The 22569-nt window shown below is 37.9% G+C and overlaps 1 protein-coding gene across 3 annotated transcripts in view; it reads right to left on the reverse strand.

Annotated features, from left to right (window-relative positions):
- Nucleotides 1-1222: 1222 nt before the first annotated feature.
- The window catches only part of KCNQ5 (potassium voltage-gated channel subfamily Q member 5), a 284924-nt gene continuing 263577 nt past the window's right edge, over nt 1223-22569 (reverse strand). For all 3 annotated transcript variants that reach the window (XM_032682901.1, XM_032682900.1, XM_032682902.1), the window contains 4 exons: nt 16105-16213; nt 8072-8203; nt 7097-7223; nt 1223-6760 (listed from right to left, as the gene is read on the reverse strand). In XM_032682901.1, the coding sequence (XP_032538792.1) occupies nt 5819-6760; nt 7097-7223; nt 8072-8203; nt 16105-16213 (1310 nt within the window). In that variant the 3' untranslated portion in view covers nt 1223-5818. The remainder of the gene's footprint in view (nt 6761-7096; nt 7224-8071; nt 8204-16104; nt 16214-22569) is intronic.

The following is a 22569-nucleotide window of genomic DNA, read 5'->3' on the forward strand; positions in this document are numbered from 1 at the left end:
GGCGGGCCGCTAAGCTGTGATTGGCTGGCTCCGCGCGGGTGGGCGGGCCTATGGCCGTCCCTCAATTTTTTTCGAGGAGTCACAGAAGCTCGGGATCAATCAAGTTGGAAAAGTCGTCTGTGATCGTCGAGTCCAACCTGTGACCGAACACCACCATGTTAACTAGACTATGACACTAAGTGCTATGTCCGGTCTTTCCTTAAACATCTGCAGGGACGGTGACTCCACCACCTCCCTGGGCAGCCTATTCCAATGTCTGATGAGTTGTTTTTTAGGAGCTGAACAGGAACATTTAGCTATTTGTCTTTAAGGATGCACATCACTACCTGTGCCTGGCATGGCAATGTAACCTGAGTAACCCAACAGGAAAGACTTCTTCCTGCAGTCTTCTGACCCTTCCCTACTACCTCTGTGCACGCATTTAGCAAGGCTGCCTCATTTAACACAAGAGCATGCATACCTTTGCCTTTTTTCCTGATCTGTGTTTATTCCTAAGGAGAGCTTAGTGTTCACATAACCTGTGGGTACAAATGGCTGACACGGAAATCTGCCTTTCTGGCAACTTCATCTTTAAATTTCAGTATCTAAGGTTCCATTCACCAGAGAGGCAGGAGATCACCTGTACTTGGAGATGTCCGGCTCTGATTTTGAAGCTTCCATAGAGGCAGTAACTTCACTACAGCATGGACCCTCTATATTTAGTATTTTATACTCAATTAATGAAGGTTGTCTTCAGCAGGGCTGTGGGAAGAGCACACTGGGGAAAGAAGGTGTGTCATGAACGATTGTTTTAGATTTGGTGCAGTAACATTCTAGAGCAACTTTCGTGGTTGAATGGAGAAGAAAGGGCTTCACCTAGGCCTCAGGTTAAACTGAAGTGCCTTCCATGAGGAATCCTGCTCCCTGCACAGGCCCCTGATTGCTAATCCTGAATCAATTGCCATTTATCTAACAGGGAAGGCAATAATAACTTCCACACTCATTTTCATAGAGGTGCTGCAACATTAAGTAAACTTTGCTATAAACAGTTATCAGAAACTGAACATGTCAGACTGGTTCCTGTGCATTTTATTCTAATGAACTTCCTTTGTGGTGTTTATTTAATAAAAAATTACAAAACTTCAAAAGGAAAACAATGACCAGGTTTAATTTTTTTTTTCTTGCTTGATATGTGGTCACACCAAGCAATCTTTTATGTAAGGAATAAAATGAGTAAACATGGTACTTTTCAAATCATTTTTATTAACAACAATATGGATTCAACTTTGTCAAGAATTTACAATTAACATTGTAATGTACTGGCTAATGTTGTTGCAGTGTCAGTGGAAGCAGCCATCGTGCTTTCTAAGCCTGCTACAAAACTGTCTTTTGGCTTTCAAAGAAGTCAAAAATTCTTCCAATAGCAGATGATATTGGGTATGTCTGGAATTGTCCTATGTATGGCCACAACTGAATGAATGGCCACATTTGCATCCAGATGAACGGACAGGAAAATATTGCATGATTCCACTGACATTGCAGGGGACAAGTCTTATTTCAAAACCTAATTAACCTTTTTACACAGTGACAGGACATTGTGTAATGTTGTAATCCATTTGAATTAAGTCAATTAACACACTTGGAAAAAAATGTGAAGCAGAAATATCTGGGACAAATTCTTTTCTGACCTGTATTTCATTCAAACCTAGTGAATCCAAAAGGATTGCATGACATATGAGTCAGGATAAAAGTTGGCCCAGAGAGGCAAGTTCATTTCTGGTGTATGTGGGTTCAGTTCCTTTAAGGTCAGTGGAACTGAGCCTGTTATCCCAACGGAGGCAGAGCTTCACTCAGTTGGGCAGTGAATGCATTGAAGTCAGTGAAGCCATCCAAGGATGAATTTAGCCTCAGGTGTTTAAACCCTTTTTTCATTCCTTTGCTGTTATATTTTCCTGCTTGCTCCAATTTTCTGATTATTCTCTGTGCTTTTTAAAATTGTCCCTTCACTTCTTCCCTTTTTACATCAGTACTTTGTGCGTTATTTTTTATATAGTCAATGTGACATGGGTAAATTCAGCTAAGTATTAGTTTCCTCAGGAAATAACTGGAATATTACCATTTTCACTTTAAACAGATGCCCAACAAAATCAGGATTTGAATCTGAGTTCCCATTTCAAGAAAAATTCTTGAATTTCATAAAATGAATGAATTCCATAGAATTTTTGCTTGAGTAAGGATTGCAGTTCCCAATCCAGAAATACTACAGTACATCAGATGGTCTACTATACATCAGCCATTCAGCATGATTTGACTTATCACAAAAGCAGGTGAATTATTCATCACCATCCTATAATGAGAGCAGTCACTCTAATAGGATTATCTCAAAAACATGGAACAACTGTGGGCACTGTGAATAAAAGTGTATGATCTTTGCAATCTCGAACCCTAGGCTAAAACATCATATTCATATTTAAATAAAAAGTATAGATAATATAAGCCAGGAGCAAATACAAATTCTTAAACAAATAATAGTCATCAAAACTATTCAGTTCTCCATTCAGGTAGAAGAACATGCTGATCAGAAAACAGTTATTTGGATAATGCTTAATTCCTGAAGCTTTTACTTAAGTTTGAATTCTCTCGTCCAACAATCCTCAAGTGGACTGTAAATCAGAAAAAAAATTGTCTTTTGTCCCGACTCATGAACACTTCTTATTAGCTGTCATGAGCTGGATTTTATTAAGCAGCTCAGAACAAGACTTGAAAAGCCAGACAGGCCCTTCTTTTGTGAAACTAATGAATGATTGTCAGTCATAACACTGTCTTTCAAAGAGAGAGCATAGAAACAGGAAACTCCTCATGAGGAAATATAAGTAAAACTTATAAAAATCCAAACAAACAATTCTTCCTCTTTAAAATTTCATATATTCACTACTCTTTCTATTTCCTATCAATATTATGTTAAAAAACCCTATATGATAAGACTTGCAGCTGCAAAAATAATAATGATGAGCATAAAAGAAAACAAATTAGGATTTTAAACCATAATTTGAAAAGATATGATCTTCTAGATTTATTAGTCAAAAAGATTTATTAGTACTTTGTAAAGATATTAACATTTTCATACATCATTTATAGAACTTATTCTTTTGTGCACAAAATTGTTTTAAATAAATTAACTTAAAATTAGAAGGACTCAGGCATGTCATTTAAGGCAAAAATACCAAGTTTCTGTGAGATAAATTATCAGCAAAACCCAAGGCCCTGTTTCTGTGTGGAATTGGTACAGGCAGGGGCAATGCTCAGTTATCCCATTGATGCAATGTGGTGCAATCATCTGCTTACATAGATGAAGGTGGAAAAGTGGTGTTCAATTCATGATGCCTTGATTTTTCAATCTCCTCAAGGAGGGGAAGGGAGTTTCGTTACAGATACACAATTGCCATGTGCCCGATCTCTTTCTCCTTAACTGAACCCTAACTGCATATTTATGCTTAGCTCAGCAGGAGGCTTCATGTGAAAGGCAAGAAAGGCACCATAAAGAGTTAAGAAAAAGGAAAAGAAAACTAAAAAAAATTGTAAGTTTTTAAATTTTTGATAGTTTAAACTTACAGATCTGTCCAGATAAACTGCAGACATTCAAATAAGTTAATAGTTAAGTGAATTGAGATGTGAAAAAAAATGTATTTATCCTCACAAAATTACTGTTGTAATCAGACTTTAGTATGATCAGATTGCAAGTAAAGAAAACAGGAAAGGCTGAACGTGGTAAATTATATGGCAAATCAGCAGTGAGGAAATTGTGCTTCAAGGTGTCTTTCAGGATTTAACAACTGAAGTTTGCTCCGGTGTAAGCCATGGAACACAGTGTACCGTCCGTGGACCCCATATAATGACACAATATATACACTCTACAGTTTGCATGTACTTTCACATAATAAAATTGTCATGTAACATCCAGGAATACTTCTTGAAAGGAAATATGGAAGCAGAAGTTACAATGGATTCATAGTAAACAGATTAGGTCCTTCACAATACAATCTACAGCATTTAGCCATGGTTAAGACTGGAGTGATGTTTTTGATGTACATAGTAAATTCCCAGTGGATCTGGGCCTTGAGAACACACTGCCCTGAGTGAGCTGGCACTGGCACCCCCATACATTCGGTATTCCTGGTGCTAGAGGGAAGCTGAGCCCAAACTGGGTTGTCTACAAGCCTGTGGTGCAGGTGGGGTGTAAATCTGAGAGGAGGCAACACACAGAAACTTCATTCGGCTGGAAAAGACAGCAGGCTGTTTAGGCTGCGCAACGGTTCTCCCAGTAGGAAAGCATTGTTGGGGATGTGCAGAGAGGCACTAACAGTGCTCCTGCATCTCAGCAGAAGTGAAGTGTAGGTTAGGGTAAGAAAAAAAAGAGGATGTATCAGGCAGGAATGCTCAGTTTGATGTAGGCTTTGAATCTGAAAACTTGGGTATTCGGAGGAAGGAGTCTGAAAGCCCTGTCTTGGAAAGTTCACAAAAAAATGACTGCCGTTGGGACACAGTGTTAAGATCTAAGAGTGTTACCACTTTCCCTCACTCTCCTCTTCACCTTTTATTAAAAAAGCAACAAACTCTTGCCTTAATTTTTTTTTTTTCAGTTAAGGTGATCTTATCTACTTCTATTTTAATTTCTGATTGCCTATGTGGCTTTTTTTTTTTGAAATAGCACTCATTATCTGTGGGGAAAAAAAAAGTAACTTTTTCCCTCTTAGCTTTCTTGTTTTATGGGATAATTTCCCTTCCTGCCTATCTAAATCTGTGTTATTATTTATTTCCACATTGATTGTGTTGTCTTTCTCTCTCCTCTGTTATGTCCTCTTTAGTTTTACTTTGTACTTCAGTTCCTTGTTTTCCCTCCTTTCTCAGCCTTATGAAGTGCTGTCATCGTATCAGATTGGGACTGCAAGGAAAATTGCCAAAATTTCCACAGAAGGAAATATTGCTTCCAACATGAAGGCAGCACCTGCTTCCTTCCCTCACCTATTGCTGCCAAAATGGTTTGGATTCACAAGACAGCTTCTCAGTGAGACTGGGAGGAGCGATTCCCCTGAATTCTCAGTGTAGCCACCCGCATTATCCCCTTCTGAGGCCAGCCCCAATCCTTAAAATACAAACTTTCTGTAGCAAAATAGTGTTCTTTTTATGAAGAACAACGTGATAGTGGTGTGTCAGGTGCTTCTGCCACAGCACTAAATCACCAAAAATTGGATGAATGTTAACCTATTGTTTTTCAGAGCTAAAAATAACTGATTAATGATGAGCAAATATGTGTATCTTGCAACTGGCAGCCATTTCTAACCCTGCATTTCTAGCCATATTACTGGTTTCCTTGGTACCTTGCTAGCAGCTGTAGATAATTTTTTTGTTGTAAACATAAACTATCATCTAAATCAGGACATTATATATATATATATTTAATTAGTTCAGAAGCAAAGTGCTTTAAACCTTACAATTTTTACTTCTGCCCTGTAGCAACGGCACTATGTCTAAATGCTCAAATTTTTGATTTTTTTTTTCTTTTTGATACATCCTGCAGCATTAGCTTTGTAGGCAACTCATTATTTAAACCTACCGTACTTCATCAAAGGCTGCCATACTGTAGGTGTAAATTTGGATGCTAGCCATCACTTAAACATGCATTTTCATGCAGCTAGGAAATATGGGCTCATTCAACTGCTTTGCAGATTCATCCTGATTTTTGTGATTTTATCTTATTAAAAAGGCTTTCAAAACAGTTCATGCTATGATATGTATGACTAGAGGAATGAACCAGCCAATGAAGAAAGCCAGCAAGCTGTTATTTAAGTTTGACATGGAGCAGATTGAGTGCTTCTGTACCATCCCCTGGCTTGCAGATGCTTTGAGATGACCTTGATATTCCAGTCCTTAGAGAGTCAGCAGAGAGAGTTGTTTCCACTAACGGGCGTGAGATGGCTTCAGTAGTCTCTGTTCCTGCCTCTGTCTCCAACTCTTCATCAGTTATAAATAATTTTGACTCCCTCCATTTGGAGTATACATCTTGGCTACCTCTGGAACCACTGGAGTCACTGCCAGCAATCTGTATATTCAGTTCTTCTGTAGACTGTATAAGATTTTGTACAGATAAAGATTTTCCTAAGTCCATTTGCACCACAGGTTTAACTGAGAGCAAAGATTCCCCCTCTGTATCCAGACTTTTTCTCCACGTGAGATCCTTTGTTGCACTGGGCTGTGCAACTTGTCCACTATCCTTTGATGCAACAAGGCAAGCGGTGACATTGGAAATATTTTCCTGTGTGGTTACAGGAATAATATGAACAGGCTCAGGCTTATTGATATGCTTCATTGATGAGAAAGGTGGTATTTGTAATGTTGTCGGAGTTGCTGGCTTGGTTGCCTGGTTTATTTGGTTTGATGTATTATTAACTGTTGCAGGTCCATCATTTGGCACTTGTGTTGCTTGACTATGCATAGCTGGACTGAAAGCATAGTAAGCCTGAGTGCTAAATTCATTTGGTGTCAGTATAAGCTGTAGGCCACGAGGCAGATTGGCACTAGCTGATCTGGATACACATCCACTAATTTGTGCAGAATTAGATAAATCTTTGCTGTCTGATGGACTCTGATAATCAGAAGTCTGCTCACATTCAAAAGCTGGCATTTGAAATGAAGCCAAAGTGAGCGCAGATGCAGATCCTTTTCGCAAAACTTGTTGATAAATATCTAATAGACAGTCCAATTTTGACTCAATGGATTGTACCTATAGAAAGAGAGGAAAAGGTTGACATTAGTAGCAAATACTAATTTAAAATGTTTGGAACATGTGACTGCTGAAGAGAAAAATGAAGAGGTCTTGGTGTATGCTATTGACCCTTGAAAAAGAACGTCAAAAGCCGTGTACATTTTTCACAAGCAAGGTTATAAAAGGGAAAAAAAGGTTAAGGTAATATGATCCATATAAACTTTACTTCAACATATAAATAAAACAGATATTAAGAACAAATATTTTACCTGTTCAGCTTTTGAAACTGGCAATGAAGTACAGAATAGGCATGAGCAATAAAGAAAGACCAAGCAACATAGATAATCACTCTACCTGTTTCTCCACTTTGACTACCCGCCCTAACATACTGAGATCATCAGTTGTCTCATTCTCTGCAGGATTCTTTTCTCTGGTTCTTTTATCTGCTGTGATTTGTCCTTTCCCAAGAATTTGGTCAACGCTGTAAGAGAAATCAAAAGCTGCTGCAATTTCTGAAACCAGTGATGATATGGAAGTGTTTGCTATATCCATACATTAAAAATGAAAATCACAGTACTTCAAAAAAGCACTTGAAAAAGAAGACAAACATAATTTTATTAATTAAAGGAAAAAAAACCAAAAGGAATGAATTTTGGGCATTTGAGACCGCTTTTCTTTTTTGTTGGCACTAACCAGGGGCCAGAACTTAGCCATCATCTGGGAGAGCCAAGGCTAGACTTGCTGAAAGGGGGAGGGAAGAGGTGGCCTCTCCAGCAGCCTGATGTTGTGGAGGAACAGACATACCAATGCCACCCCCAGCTTTCCCATCCAAACAACAGCCTCCAGTCCTGGAGGAATTGTGAGTTTGAAGCAGGAATCTCAGCCCTGATACTGATAATGGTAAATATAATACAATGTTGTGGGGTTTTTTTTCTTAATTACTATTGCCAGGAATCTATAGCACAAAACCTACATAAATACTACATTACCAGTAGTTCCCAATTTCTTTTATGTGAAAAGATAAGACCTCGAGTGGGAGAAAGGCATATATTTTCCTCATCCTTTTGGCAGCCTCCTGACTAAATTCCTTGTTTGCAAATGCACTTTACAGATAAAGGATTACCTTTTCTATTGTTAAGACTTCCATTTTCTGAGGACAGTTTAGATACAAGTTTTTTGGTTTGGTTTTGCCCACAATTACATTTCTGGCTCAGCTGTGTTCACAGAAAAAGAGGCTGTGTAACACAGAAATGTTGAACTTTGCCAATATACAGTATGCAGTGAATGACATTAGATGCTTATGCAGAGTAGGACTAATTCTTTCCTTACCGTGACTGAAGACTCTTAATCCTGCATAACATGTCTAGATGACCTGCGGAATACTGTTCAATGACATCTTTGACATCATATGGGCGAAGTGTTTCCTTAAACTTTCTCTTTGCGACATGAAATTTCATAATTCTGTGGGTAAAAAGCATTTTACAGATTAATTTTCAACAGTTGTGAAACAATATGATATATTTCACTGAAAAAATTTGATAGCTATTTTTAAAATGGAAGGTATTTTAATACAGCTTTTACACAATTATTTTTGTAAGTAAAAATGTGCCAGTACAAATGTGCTTGTACAAATGTGCTGTAGCTATCCCTTTGAATTGCTGTTTAAGAGAGTTCAAGTAATACTATTTTAACAACTGCAGAGCATGTTTAATATATCAGTATATACCTGTTTGGTTTTTATATGTTAGGTGGCTATTAGTTCCACTGACTAGAGCGGGATTTCTCTAATGAGTGGATTACACAAACATAGATAATAGTATTCTCTTATTCATTTTAAGTTTTAGCTCTCTACTTTGGTAAAAAAAAAAATTTTACGCAATCATTTCATTCTTCATCAGTTTTTATTTTTTAAACTGACATTCAGGCCTAAGAATTTGTTTTTAATTTATTTGCCTGACTTAGGATCAATTTTTGCAGAAGTTTTTACATTTGTTCTCTACTGCAATATATTGAAACTATTGTTTAATTTGCATTCATGATTTTTTCATGAATTTTACTGCAGAATACTAAGTTTCAGATAACAGTAAATATCCAAAATTGATGAACGGCATTTTTTTTAATGTGAGAATTTCACAAGTTTATGTGGCTTGTGATATGTGAGCATGTGATGTCCACTGAGTAGCTCTTCTTAGAATGAAAAGCTTGATATTAAATTGTAAATTTTAAATAATAGAAATGACAAATTCGGAAAGTAAATGACAGCGAGATTATTTTCCAGGTTAGCTGGTAAAACCTGAAGCTTTCCTTGGTTTACATAAGAACTGGAGAAGAGAGAAGAGTTCCATGCAAGAACTAGGAGAGAAGCCAAGGCATCAGGTGTGTTAGCTATTCTGGTCCGTGCTACAGAGCTTATGAATTCCCATTAGAGCCAAACTGCTGATATTTGCTATCTATTGCAATTAAAAAAGCAGAGACAGTAAATTGGTATCCTATTCCAAATGCCAATAGTTCATGCTAATATATTCCCTTTGTGCTAATTATAATATGTATTTGGCAGATGTAAGACAACAAATTGTAATAAAAACCAAAACATGGCTCTCACTCTCTGATAAAAATAGATTAGTAATGTTTTAGAGTGGAATTTAGAAAAAAACATTACTTCATGTAGTTTGGAGAGACATTATGATAATAGGTATGTAGAGTTTGATAGTATAGAGTGATCCTCTACTGATTTTTAATCATACATAAATATTCTTTCAAATAATGTCAGCCTTTTCTCACAGTGCTTAGACTGTTATTTCCCATTCTGGTAACTTTCAGTTAAAAAATGAAATTGTTTGTCACTTGTATAGAGCTTGAACTATGATTCTGATAATAGAAATTAAGAATGGAAAAGGCCTTTTTGGAGTAGTTCATCACCTTGACAGTTCAGGACTGATCTCCATGCAGTTTTAAATATATCAGATGATGCACTTTCCTCTTTTTGCATTGCCAGCTGGTTCAACAAACCAATGGCCTTTGGCATCTTTTGTAGTGTGAAGGCCTCTGAAGCTGGGATGAATCTGGGATGCCGATTTTATTTTCTTTTAGCTGTCAAATGATGCTAAGATGTTCAGTTCATAAGACCCTGACAACCCAATCTTCTGGAATCTAGGTCTTTATTTAGGTTACAAAGAATAAATGATGTAGCTGACATACAAGACGGTATCATAATTTTGTTGTTGTTATTATGTTTTTGTGGCCACAATTTTTTACCTCGTGCTCTTGATACAGTAAAACTATGAAACTCTATTAGAAAAGAAGAGCCATAATTGAACAAAACTGAATTTACCACAACTGGGTGATTTTACAAGAGAAGAGACAGAAGACTAATTTTTATTAACAGCTATGGAAGCTCCTTAATCTGTGTGCACAAAAGTCTTCATTACTGCTTTGCAGCTTTGTAACACTTTTTTTTTGCTAATCAAGGCAGTTTGTTCATAGTGTTCAGTATTCAAACACAGAATTGAAAGCATCACAGCTATATCAGTGAGGTGTAACTATACTATTTCTGGTTTAGGTATTAGCTCATGTGATTCCATCTTAATTAACTTAAGCAGAGTTTGGAACAAACTCATATTGCTTACTTCTTTTTCTTCAAATATACAAAACTTTACATAAACTGTGCAAAAAAACCCTGAAGTGTTATAAAAGACTGGCATTTTAAAACCCTGCAAGTTAATTAAGTAAAAAAACCACTGGATTCTTTCAGTGATGGAGCCTAGCAACTGCTTTGCAGTTATTAAATTTGGATGAATTTCCATAGTTATTTACTATCAGTTTTTAAAACTCAATTGGCTTCCTATATCTTGAAATAGCTATGTGATTGGCTGTAATTGTAATCTTTACTGTGGGGATGGTGAAGCATTAGAACAGGTTGCCCAGAGAAGCTATGGATGCTCTATCCCTGGAAGTGTTCAAGGCCAGGCTGGATGGGGCTTTGAGCAACTTGGTCTAGCAGGATGTGTCCCTGCCCTTGACAGGGGCGTTGGAACTAGATGATCTCGAAGATCCCTTCCAACGAACTCAAGCCATTCTATGATTCTATGATTCTATGATTCTATATGCTTGAACAGCCATCTCGATAGATTATTATAACTTCGTAGAGTGTATGTTCCTGTGGGATAAAAACCGAAGGGCTCAGTTCTGCAGGCACAGGCGGGTAACCTACCCCTACAAAGAGGAGAAAATGAGCACAAAGTTATGCATACTCAAATTATTTGGAGCAGCAGCCTTTAGGACAGGAGGGACAGGGCAAACGAGCCCGGGTTGTCATTTCCAGCGGTACCACCAGGGGGCAAACAAGACCCATCATATACCGAGCCGAGTCGCCACTGACTGCACGGAACTGCTGGTACTGATCTGGCAGCAGCGACTGAAAGTAGGAATCAACCCCGAACAACAAAGCCCCGTAGTCCGCATGACTTTTTAAAACATTGTTTGCATGTTTAAATCGCTGTATGACATGCAGTGCGGTGACGTTTTATAACTCAAATCTAATGTGATAGACAATACATGTTTGTAAACCCACCCAAATCACAAGGACGACAATTTTCTGGTAAGAATTAGCCAAAAAAAGTAGCTTGTTTCAGTGATGCATCCAGAGGAAAGCAGAAAAAACGTCTTGTGTTGAAGCAGACCAATACGTAAAAGTGCTTTGTCTAGAATTAATGCCTAAACCACAGGTCTCACTAATCTTATCTTGTACCCTGATAATTTGTGGAAAGTTACAGATCCAGTACCAAATGTCTTATTGAATCCAGCAGCCAAAAGCAGCTCCCATTTCATTTCTCGGTTCTCAAATGCAGGATCAGCACTGCTCTAAAGTTACAATGTTTTCTGTAAATGCAGGTTGCATACCTTCTATGGCATTCACTGCATTTTTGTTTCCATTCATGTTGACCCTTCCATTATTAAAAGCTATTCTGTTTGTCATTTAGTGAACTTTGCTGAGACAGGCACCAAGTTAGAACATTCCTAATCCTCTGTGCAGCCCTTTCATACTCATGTTATTAGTTTTAAAAGTGTGTCTTGTCAGTCTTGTCACTGTCTCAGGAAGAAACAGAGTTTCATTCTACTGGAATTCAGGTAGAATCATACATAGTTACTGCCTTGAATATTAAAAGACAGGTAGGTTGTTTTACCCATAGCCAGATGAGGTGACCACAGTTGTTTGCTCACCTACTCCATCAGGAAAGCAGGTGCAAAGAGATCTAGCTGTGGTGGTTCCTCAGTCTCTCTGTCCTTACCTTGCCAAATAATCCTTTGTCCTGGTAAAGCTGCAATGTGCAGAAGAGATCAGGATCCAGTATAGATATGCCAACAGACAAACGTGCTTGAGAGACAGTTCTACTACTCGTGGGGTGAATGAGTAAAAATTGCCTCCTCTCTCAGGTCTTGACCTGGCTAATCCATTCCCTAGAGGCAGAGATATTGTTTTTTCCCAAGCACAGTGCTGTCCTAGCCAAAGACATACCTAAGAGTCTTTCCTAGGCTCTGAAGAGCTCTGGCAGAAAATATACATTTGTATATTTTGTGTTTGGTTTTAAAAGAAAAAGGGGATTCTGAAACATCACACTGAACAAATTCATAGTGGCTGCTAAAAATACATTTTATAGGTGTTTGAGAAACATTGCAATGACTGAACATAAATGGTAAATTATGTTTTTCATCTTTGTCTATTAAATATGTATGACTATTCAACTATACAGCTTATCAGCTCAAGAGCTCTCAAGTTTCATTATGTTTAGCTACATTTATTATTTTTTTATTAACAACAAATGAAAACATATCTTTGCAATCACTAAAGAGAGAAAAAACCTATTATGTCAATACGTTCATCTTCCTACCATTGCAGTTATTTCTACTGCATATTTATTTATGCTTCTCAAATCTTATTTTATGTTCCGTAAATAGTGAAGTAATTCCATAATTTCCATTGTGGAGAGTATTATAGAATTGTGTGCCTCTTGCTATGGAAAATGATCAGAGATATCACAATATATGGAAACAAGGTATCCTCATCTTCCTTTTAGTCTCTTTTATACACATTCATCATTCTGAACTAACAGAGTTGGAAAATTCAATGGGTTTTGTTAAGCTCCTGGAACTCTGCAGGATATTAGTGGCTTTTTGTTCACAACAAGACTGGGGACAGTTGAATAGTGCTACAAAACCCGTTGGCACAAGGCTCAGTGTCCTGCTAGCAGAAACTGCTTTGTGCACTGCTCTTATCCCAGCCAGAGGCTGCAGAGGAGTAGGACTGATCCTGCTCTGGCTCAAGGCATGCTGTGGAGCACATCATCTTTCACCACACTACCCATCTGTTCCCTACTTACCCAACACTTAAAATGCATCGAGCAGCTTTTCCTTACTTTCCCTACTCCTTCAGTTGATCTTGCCTCACAGAGATCTTAAATTAAGGGGGATGGAGGAGGCAGCCACAGGAGGATGAAAGGACTCACCTTAGGAGGCTTTGAGAGCAGGTTGACAGCTTAATATGTTACCAGACAGGTCTGCCTTAAGGGTCTTAGTAGGACTGGTTAAGAGTTCTATCTTTTTTGGAAAGGGCCAAAATGGTAATAACTTTGTCAAGAAAGGATTATTTTCTCTGTCATCTGTTTTGACCATTTCAAAATGAAAGTTTGAGCATGTGTTTATTTAAAATCAAGAAATTGTTTTGAACAATAAAGTAGTCCTGGAGAAAATGTAGGTAAACAGGGTCAAAACTGAAGCAGTATGCTTTGAAATTATCAAAATGAAAGACTATAAATAAACCAGTTTTTGTCTTTCGCTATTTTGAGGCTGTCCAACCTGAGAGTAACCAGTATATTTTAGGCTCCTTTCACAGAAAAAACCCCAAGCTTAAATAATCTGATTCCAAAACTGAGAGACGACCTACCTCTGTAAATCCACAGGCATGAATTAATTTGGCTAATTTAATTTCCTCCCCAAAACAAAAGGGCCATTTGTGTAATTGTAAAACAATTTATACCCATCTCTAAGCAGCGAAAATAATTATTCTCCCTTATTACAATTTTTCAAGTTGATGTATCAAGAATGGATTCAACTGTCTGTGTTTATATTTGGGGTCTTTTCAAAGTGTTTCATGAAGCTATGCAAGTGCCTTCTTGTCTTCACCTGCTTCTGTACACCAGCATAAAGGGAAAAACAGCCTCACCCTCCCCCACTGCCTTTGCAATTTAAAGCCGTTTCTAAAAACAAGCTTCAAAATGAGGCACAAAGTTTCCATATAGGCAGATGTTATCATCTTGAAATTCTACAGTTACTATACAGAGTCTCAGATCCTTCTTCAGATGTTGCATAGATCCCAGGTAACAGATACTCTGAATGATCAGAAAGAGGTGTATCAGATACCTGATGAACTGAATTATCAGCCTCTTAATTTTGAGAGATTAAAGTGTAGCATTTAACAGAAGTCTGAAGATCATGGCTTGTTACTGCTTTACACATGTCAAAAAAAGGTATGTTTCTGAAGCAAGATGCATGTGCTGCTTGTAATCTAGTGAAATGCTATCATTTGGAAGGAGGTGGGAGAGAATTATGGCTAATTGATATCAAGTGGAGATTCTTATTCTCAGCCTCAGTGGTGAAATTAGTTGCGTCTCTGGTAAGCCGACCATGCAGAGAACAGTTGGAGATAATCTAAAAAATTAATTCTCATTAGTTAAGTGGTGCATGAATGAAACAATCAAATTCTTGCATCTTTGCTCTTCTTATTAGAACAATTCTGTGAATGGCACTGGGGAGAAAATTTGCCAGCTATGTACTTCATGTTTGGTTACTTTCCATTTGAACTGATAATGACCAAGAGAACCAAGCAAAAATGCAGATGATGCATTGAACAATTCAGTGGCACCTTAGAAAGCAAGCTTCAAGGAATTTGGATCGTATTAAGAGTGAGATGATCAGTGCTATTGCTTGCCTGTACAATTATCAAGGTGCAAGAGCCAAGAGTCAACCAGTCTGTTTGAAATGCAGCATTGTGGACAAGAATCTTTGGCACTAAAGTCAACGGACCATGCTGATTGTTCCTAATTTGAGCATTTTCCATTTAAGGGAATAGGCTTGCCTTGTAGGTGGGTGTCCACTGTGTAGAAGGATTTCTGTCACCTGCTGAAACATTTCTGGCAAGAGACGGTTCTCATCAGTGACATTTGAGTTGCCAGTTGCAGTGGCTGTGGGCACGGGCCTGGTATCTGACACGTTCTGTGAGGTCATTTCCAGGAAGGTTGGAAAAATGATTGGAAAAGATGTCTGCAATTTATCTGTCAAGTTCTCTGTGCTAGTAGAAAAGTTTTAGAAACAGCCTTACTCAGTGTCTGTTTTCATTTTAATCAGTGGAAAAAGGGGAAGGAAATACAAGTAACCCATAGGCTATCACTGTATGAAATTAACTGATAAAAACCTTGAGGATTTTTTTGCTGTGGTGCTGAAAAGACTCAGGCAAGAGTTGCCCTGCAGGAAAACATAATCTTTTTGTAGGTTTTTGGAGAAATTCCTTTTGGCTGCTGCCTGTCTGCCTGCCTGCCTGTCTGCCTGCAAGAAGGGTGCTTGACGCTGATGTAGCTGTGATGCAGTGACTGGGGTCACACCCAGGAATAACCTGCTTGAACTCTCCTTGCTTGTTGTTGTACACTTTATGGTGGTGATTTTACCTGTCAGAATTTGTACTTCAAAATATTCTGGAACATGTAGAGCCTTGGCATGCTCAAGAGTGTGAATGCTAAATTTAAACTTTCAATACAGATAATTTTATAAGTTCCAATGTAGTTTGCTGCTTTCTTGGAAAATAAGGAGACTAACAGTTTTAAATTATTTGGGTTATATTTAGTTCAGTAGATAGTGGTAGGCAAGGCTTCGCACAACTGAATGAATGTAATTATTCTGCTCTTACCAGAAGAAATTTGCAGTAGAAGTCTTATGACAGTTTCAGGAATATGGAAATGAAATACAGCCCTACACTTTTAAAGGAAATAACTTTTCCAGGCAAGGTGATACACATTCAGTAAAATTGCATCAAACTGTATTTGGATTACAGGAAATATAATGGAAATTATATCCACTGCTCTCTTTTTTTTCTGTGTAAAATCATATAACACTTTTAGATATTGAAAAGCTGATAACAGAACCTATAAAATATCTTAATTTAACTAAAATGCTGATAAAAAGGAAGCATAGAATATTAGCATTAGCTATGTAATAAGTTTAACTAACAATCATTTTATGAATTGACATGCAGTTTATTAGTATCATAACCAAAGGAATCTCAAATATTTATTAACTCAGTATTTTTTACTCACCTGATTGCTCTGATGACAGTTTTAAGAGCAGGGGTGAGATCTTCTACTGACACGTCACACTGGCACCCTTTGTCATCATAAACATCATCTGTTCCAAGACTTGTGTCAGCTGCAAAATGCAAGAGCAGACTGAACAAGACACATTTAAAAATCTCTTCCTTAGTGTTTTCGAACAGCTTGCACAGTGGTTCTGGAAAAATAAAGACTACAAATCAAGTATGACAGAGCTTCATCAGTTTGCAAACTGTATAATGCACCTGTGTGTCTGCTTGTGTCATAAACACCTGGGTAGTCCCAGTGTAAATAGTGTAAAAATTAGAAGGAAGAATTCCCTGATATTTTTTAAATAAATAATATTTGAGTACCAGGATGTCTATTCCTGATGTCCCATGGTTTTTCATCACATTCTCTGTCGTACAAGAAAAAGATGGTGAGCTAACAGATGTAATGGCAGAATCAGAAGACTGAAGTTTTATTGTTGCTGTGTTACCACTGCGGATCAATTTGACATTGAGGACAAAGGAGAAGATCCATTTCATTTAATAAGGAGGTGGTGGAATGATCCGACACTTTATTACAGGTGAAAATAAACAAAGCACCTTTTTGCCTGCCCATTGTACCTGAATATGCAAATAAAACAGGTACTGATGCATGACCAAGAGGTTTACAAACTTAAAATGTGCTGAAATGCAAATGGAGCAAGAAGGGCAGGGTCACGGATGCCCATACATCATATATGTTTTGAAGGTACGTGAAGTACAGGAAAATTCTTGAGGGTAGGTATTTTTTTGTCCCAAATAATCTTTCTTCAACTGCATAAAGTCCAAGTGGCCAGGTGAAGAATTTCACTTAAGGCCAGTGTATTTCATCGTGTAAGTGTCTCTGCTTCATGAGGAAGAGAGTGTAAAATGAAAGAGTGACATGAAACACAGAAAAAAAGGATGGGATTCAGTAACCCTCAGTAAGAGATGAGATTTCTTCCCAGTTCTATGTCCTTGCTTACATTCATGCTGTTATTTAAAACATATGTTTAGTCATTCAGAAACACTTCAAGTAAACCATTTCAGGGGCTTCTATTAGCAGACTTGAAGCACAGTCAGACACAAATGATTAGAGGACATTTTTTCAAGTTCCTTTTTCAGGGAGGCTGCAAATTAAAGATGAAAAATATTATTTGTCAGCCAGAAGTGCCTGAAAATTTCAGGGTACCTTCTAAATCTAATAGGAATGCTATCTTGGCATGAACAGCACTGTATAGCATTTTCAGGAACTGGTATTGCTGCATTGTTTTCTTCACAGATTTAATGTTCAGGCATACTAATTTTTTCTTTTAAATTACTCTGAGTAGTTCATTACTCTTGGGAATTGGTACATTTATAAGGAACATCTGTACCTTTGAAGAACAGGTGATTCTATCTTAGGCAGATCAGTTTAATAAAGAAGGATGGCTTATAGCCACGTAGATAATATGTTTAAGTCAACATGAAAAAATCAAATGCAACCACAAAAAATTAATTTTTAAATTGTAAAAGTGTAATAGTAAAAGTAGAATATCTTCATACAAAACTTTGAAATCTCTCCTTCCATGCTATTACTATAAGTTATGCCTACAATGATGCCAAGAGTGCTTTTTCTGTGCACTCTTTCATGCGCTTTCCTACTGGCTTATCTTATTGATAAAATATACATCTCTCCACCTATCCTGCCTCAATAACACATGGATCCCTGCCCAGAAATTTGACTAGCTAAAATAAACTATGCAATTAGTTTGATAGGTATATACACTACCTAAACTCCCCCCTCAGAATGTGCTAAGTATTCCACAACACTAACTTTCCAGGTGCCACATCTGATCAACCTCTCCAGTTACCTCTCCCAGTGTGGAAATCTCCCACCTCATTTATAAGTACCATATTAAAAACAGAGCTTTTTATGCTACTGGTGTTTCCAGTGCCTCTCTAAGGTTTGAATCTATTCTGTTATGCCAGTATAAGTTAGGAAAAATTCTGCTAAGAACACAAGAGCTATAACCATGTAAACCCAGTGAAAGAGGAGATTCCAACTTGAAAGTTTAAAATAAACATATTTCTGAATGGTTGTCTCACTGCCAAGTACAGTGTCATTAATAAAAGGGCTTCCTTAACATGGTATATCTTTGCAGAACTGTTTTGAGAACAGTGTGGTGCAATTATTGTTCCCTTGGGAATACAAAAGTCAGCAAAATTTCTAGACAGATGCTGGAAAATTCTTATAAATTTAAGCCAGCTTTAAGAAGAGATGCTGCTCCTAATCAATCACCTCTTTTCTTTTTAATATTCCACTGATATGAATTTCCCTAATTATGGCAGACACTCAATACCACATGTAAATAAAGCTTGTGAAAACCTATAAACCTTGTTTGATTTGTATGGGAAACAGTCATGTTTCTTTAGACCACTGAGTAGACCTGGGAAAAAGTTTGGGAAATGCATAGTAGCAATTTGGAGAAAAAATTCCAGCTTAAAACACCACTGAAATCAAAGTTCACATTCTGATGAATTTTTCCAGTGGAAGCTCATGTTGTGTACCACATAGTTACGAGGTGAGATGTACTTGTATCCCTTCTGTCCCTCTCGAGTTCATCCTTGAGGTCAGGGTTGAGCTGGGGTCAGTTTGTCTGCTTTAGTAGCTCCAGCTGTTCAAACCTCTGCCAGTTCCCAGATGGGGCTAAGCTACATCCTCCAAGCTGCTGTCTGTTCCCAGGGAAAGCCCTCCCCAAGCACTAACAGGGCAGGTAGGCACCCCAGTACCAGCTCATGTCTAGCCCTGCACATGTCTACTTCTTCATCCTTCCCCACGCCCCTTGTCTGTGTCTCCTGCTCTCCGTTGGGGTGGCTGTGCATGGTCCATGTGGGTTCCACAAGGAACTCTGGTTAGCAGCTGCTCTGCATGAGCCTGGCTGCTCTTCCAGGTCTTCCAAGGGTTAGCCTTGGTCCCTCTTTTTCTCGAGGAACCTCTACCACTAACTAAGCAGGGCTTTCAGCTCTGTTGTTTGAGCATCTTATGAATATCATCTGAATGATGGCCAAAGTGTCTCTTAACACACAGTTAGACAAACCCCTGCAAGTCTCTCTAAGAAGGCCTATCAGTCCCTTTGACAATCCAGAAACAATTCCACCTTTCTAATAGCATATTTACAATTCAGTATGTGTTTTGATCCTAAACAAAGTGTTTATTTCACAACTGATGAGGCATCCACCATTGTCTTACAATCTTTGACATTATTTACCTTGGGCTACAGTCTGATCTTTGCTGCTTTTTAATTTCTTCCTCTTTCTTCCTGAAGACCAATCTTTGATTTAATCACACAGCAAAGCAGCAATTACCAAGACATAGAGGAGGTATGCACGAGGCAGTAAAATTGTCTTGATATTTCCCTGTTTGTCACAGTGTTTATTCATTCTTAGTGCAAACTCTAGTCATCAATGATCACCCCAAATGAACGGGCAAAAAAATTACACTGTTCTGAAATATTATATGTCACCAACAGAAAATTTAGAAGTTTGTAGCTGCATTTCATATGGCTCTGTGCGCAAGTTATGCACAACGCTTGGATTATTACTTCTGTAAACATCATGTGTCCTTTCTTAGAAGTGTTTTCTGGTGTTTAATAAAATGCTTTGGCATTGGCAAAACTGTGACACTGCTATGATCACTCTCATAGCTCCTTGCTTTCACTGTCAGTAACATTCAAGTAATTATCTACCTGCTTAACAGAATCAAAAAGATTTTGTACTCTGTTTTCTGGGAACAGCCATATGCTAGAATAACAATCCAGCATTGGTAAGTGTGTGTGCTGACACCATGGATAGTTCTATGGCAGTACTTCTGACCTAGTGACCGGTATGGTGATCCCAACACAAATCTTTTTACATGCTTTTTCAAAGCCTTCAGAAGCACTTGGATCTTACTCTGATTGAATAGGATGTAGTTAGAGCTCTTCACGTGGTGATTTAAAAAATTCTGCTGAGGCTGAGAACCCTCCTTCTAGATATGGCAAAACCTAAATAGGTGCCTGAAGTTGGTAGCTTGCATGTGACTCCCATTTATTCATGTTACAACACAGTGTTGTGTTGACTTGGTTAAAAACCCACAGATTTGGAAAAAAAAGTCTGATTTTTATTGTAACACGTGACTCAAGGTGAAAAATGGATGGTGGTCTAATTTTCACAGGTTCTGCATTAGATCCAGCAATAGGCTTTATCTATTATTCAAAATCCAGAGTTTGACTTGGGAACTGATGTCCAAGGAATTCATAATGCAGCTCCGCAGCCTGTTCTCCACCCTGCTCAGCAAGCCTCATTCAAGTGCAGAGCTGCTGTGGCTGCCCAGGGCAGCAGTGCAAGGCACCCCAATGTGACACACTCATCTTGACACTTATTTTCTGCATGAGTAGTCAGAAAGAAAACAAGTGGATAGTTCAATGCATCTAACTTCTGGGCAAGTAAAGTTAGGCATAAATTCCAAGCTTTTTGAGAACAGATTGTCCCCATGGGAGGTGTTGATGCATAGGTCTGCTGCAGCAGGGGTGCCCAGGCATCTACTTTAGCATTAGACTCCAAACTGCCTTACTCTTACATGGTTACTGAGCTCAGATGACCCCTCTTGCTCAAGAAGCAACGCTGGCAGCTTAATACTCTCGTTATTCTGTTCTTTCAGCCCTCTTTGCAAGCAAATAGAGCCTCTGCTGTGCTACTCTACATAATGCCTAGGATGTCTACAAGGTAGGTGTATTTCACTCAATTTTATCCTGCCTTTGAAGTACTTTTCTTCACACTGAGCATATACTGTGGTGAGTTAAGGATTTAGCCTATGTTCTCTAAAATATGGAGATATGCTGTACATATTTTTTAGTATTACCACAATTGCTATAAGGCATCAAATGTTTCACAAAATCTCTCTTCTTTCCCCTCAAAAATTATTCTAAGTACAAACATCTTCATGGTTTATGTTAATACAATTCATGCAATTTCCCTTTATCAAAATGAAATGTGTCTCAGCCTAGTGCCTTTGTTCAAATATGTTTCATGAAACTTCTCACCTCTTCACAAGCTCTCATTATTTTCCTGTTTGTCGAACCATGAATTTAAAATCCCTTTACTACCCCTAGAACTGGTTTTCTTTTCAATTTGCCTTTGCTTTAAAACATCAATAAGATGACTCTCTTTCAGCACATAGTTCACTTAATTTGTTTTACTGTGATTGCTTGTTAAGTTCCATAGAAAAAATCAACTGCAAAAAGCAACACTAGTTGTGATGGAACTTAATCACATATTTAATAAGAACGCCCAAAGTTCCCCCAAAGCAGGAAAGGCAGCAGCCCATGTTTACGTGCTTTCCAGAGCAGAGGCCAGAAAAAGGGGGCCCAAGGGAGTGAATTGGGTATTTATTTCCTTGATCTCTGGAAAAAAACCCCCACAAACTACACAAAAGGAAAGGCTTTCTTCTAATCATGAAAGAAGGAAGGAGGCAGGACAAGTACTTTCGTGATGTGCTCTTCACATTAGATGCTTAATATTTGTTTAGAAAATGACACCCAAATCCCTAGCAGTATACAACAGTGTCCAAGTGGAAAAATTAAGAAAGAGGGAATAAGGATGACAAAATTTGAAAACATTGTTTACAGGGATCTTTTATGAAATAGTTGCCATTTCCATGCTGGAAAGGATTTCTTGGGAAAGGAAGGAAACTGGTGCCTCCTGTAAGGAGAAGCATTTCTGCACAAGTTTGTAGGAGTTCCCTTTCCCTTCTGCTCGACCTGAACCTCTACTGTGCAGGCAGTACAGATGGGGAGTGCAGTAGTGCTGTATGCATAGCCCATTCCTTGTCTTCTCCTGAAATAGACAAAGTATTTCCAGATGGGGATGGGAAAGGGGCATCAGAACTTGAATTTGGTAACTGCAATACTATATGATGTAGAATATCATAAAGAATTTCCCTAACAACATTTTATATGTTAAAGCATTTCTGAAAAAAACCTCTGATTTTGTCAAAATGGAAGTTTGGGAAGTTTTTCATGTATTTTGAGTGTAATTGTATAGTCTCCTTTCTTTGTAAGTCCAATTTTTTAAGGTCAGAAACCTAATTTATATATGTTATCATATAATGCAGGCAAGTTCAAATATCTAGAATTCTAGCATTCCCTTCTAATAACTCTCTGTAATCTTTAGTTATTATTTAGCTTCTCAAAAATTTCTGCACTGGCAATATTTCATGGAACAGCTCCCACTACTTAATTAAAAAGGAATCCTTTTAATTTTGAATGATGATATGCAGGACCAGGAGACTTTCCAAAAACAATTCATTATAGGCACAATAATTGTGCAGTTAAAAAGGCTGATCTTATTATAAATAGTGGCAAATTAGACAGCAAGTTTATATGGCCATGTGAGAAGAGTGGGAAAGAAAAAGGTTAGATGCCACTAA

Source organism: Chiroxiphia lanceolata, chromosome 3, assembly GCF_009829145.1.
Source record: "Chiroxiphia lanceolata isolate bChiLan1 chromosome 3, bChiLan1.pri, whole genome shotgun sequence".
NCBI classification, from domain to species: domain Eukaryota; kingdom Metazoa; phylum Chordata; class Aves; order Passeriformes; family Pipridae; genus Chiroxiphia; species Chiroxiphia lanceolata.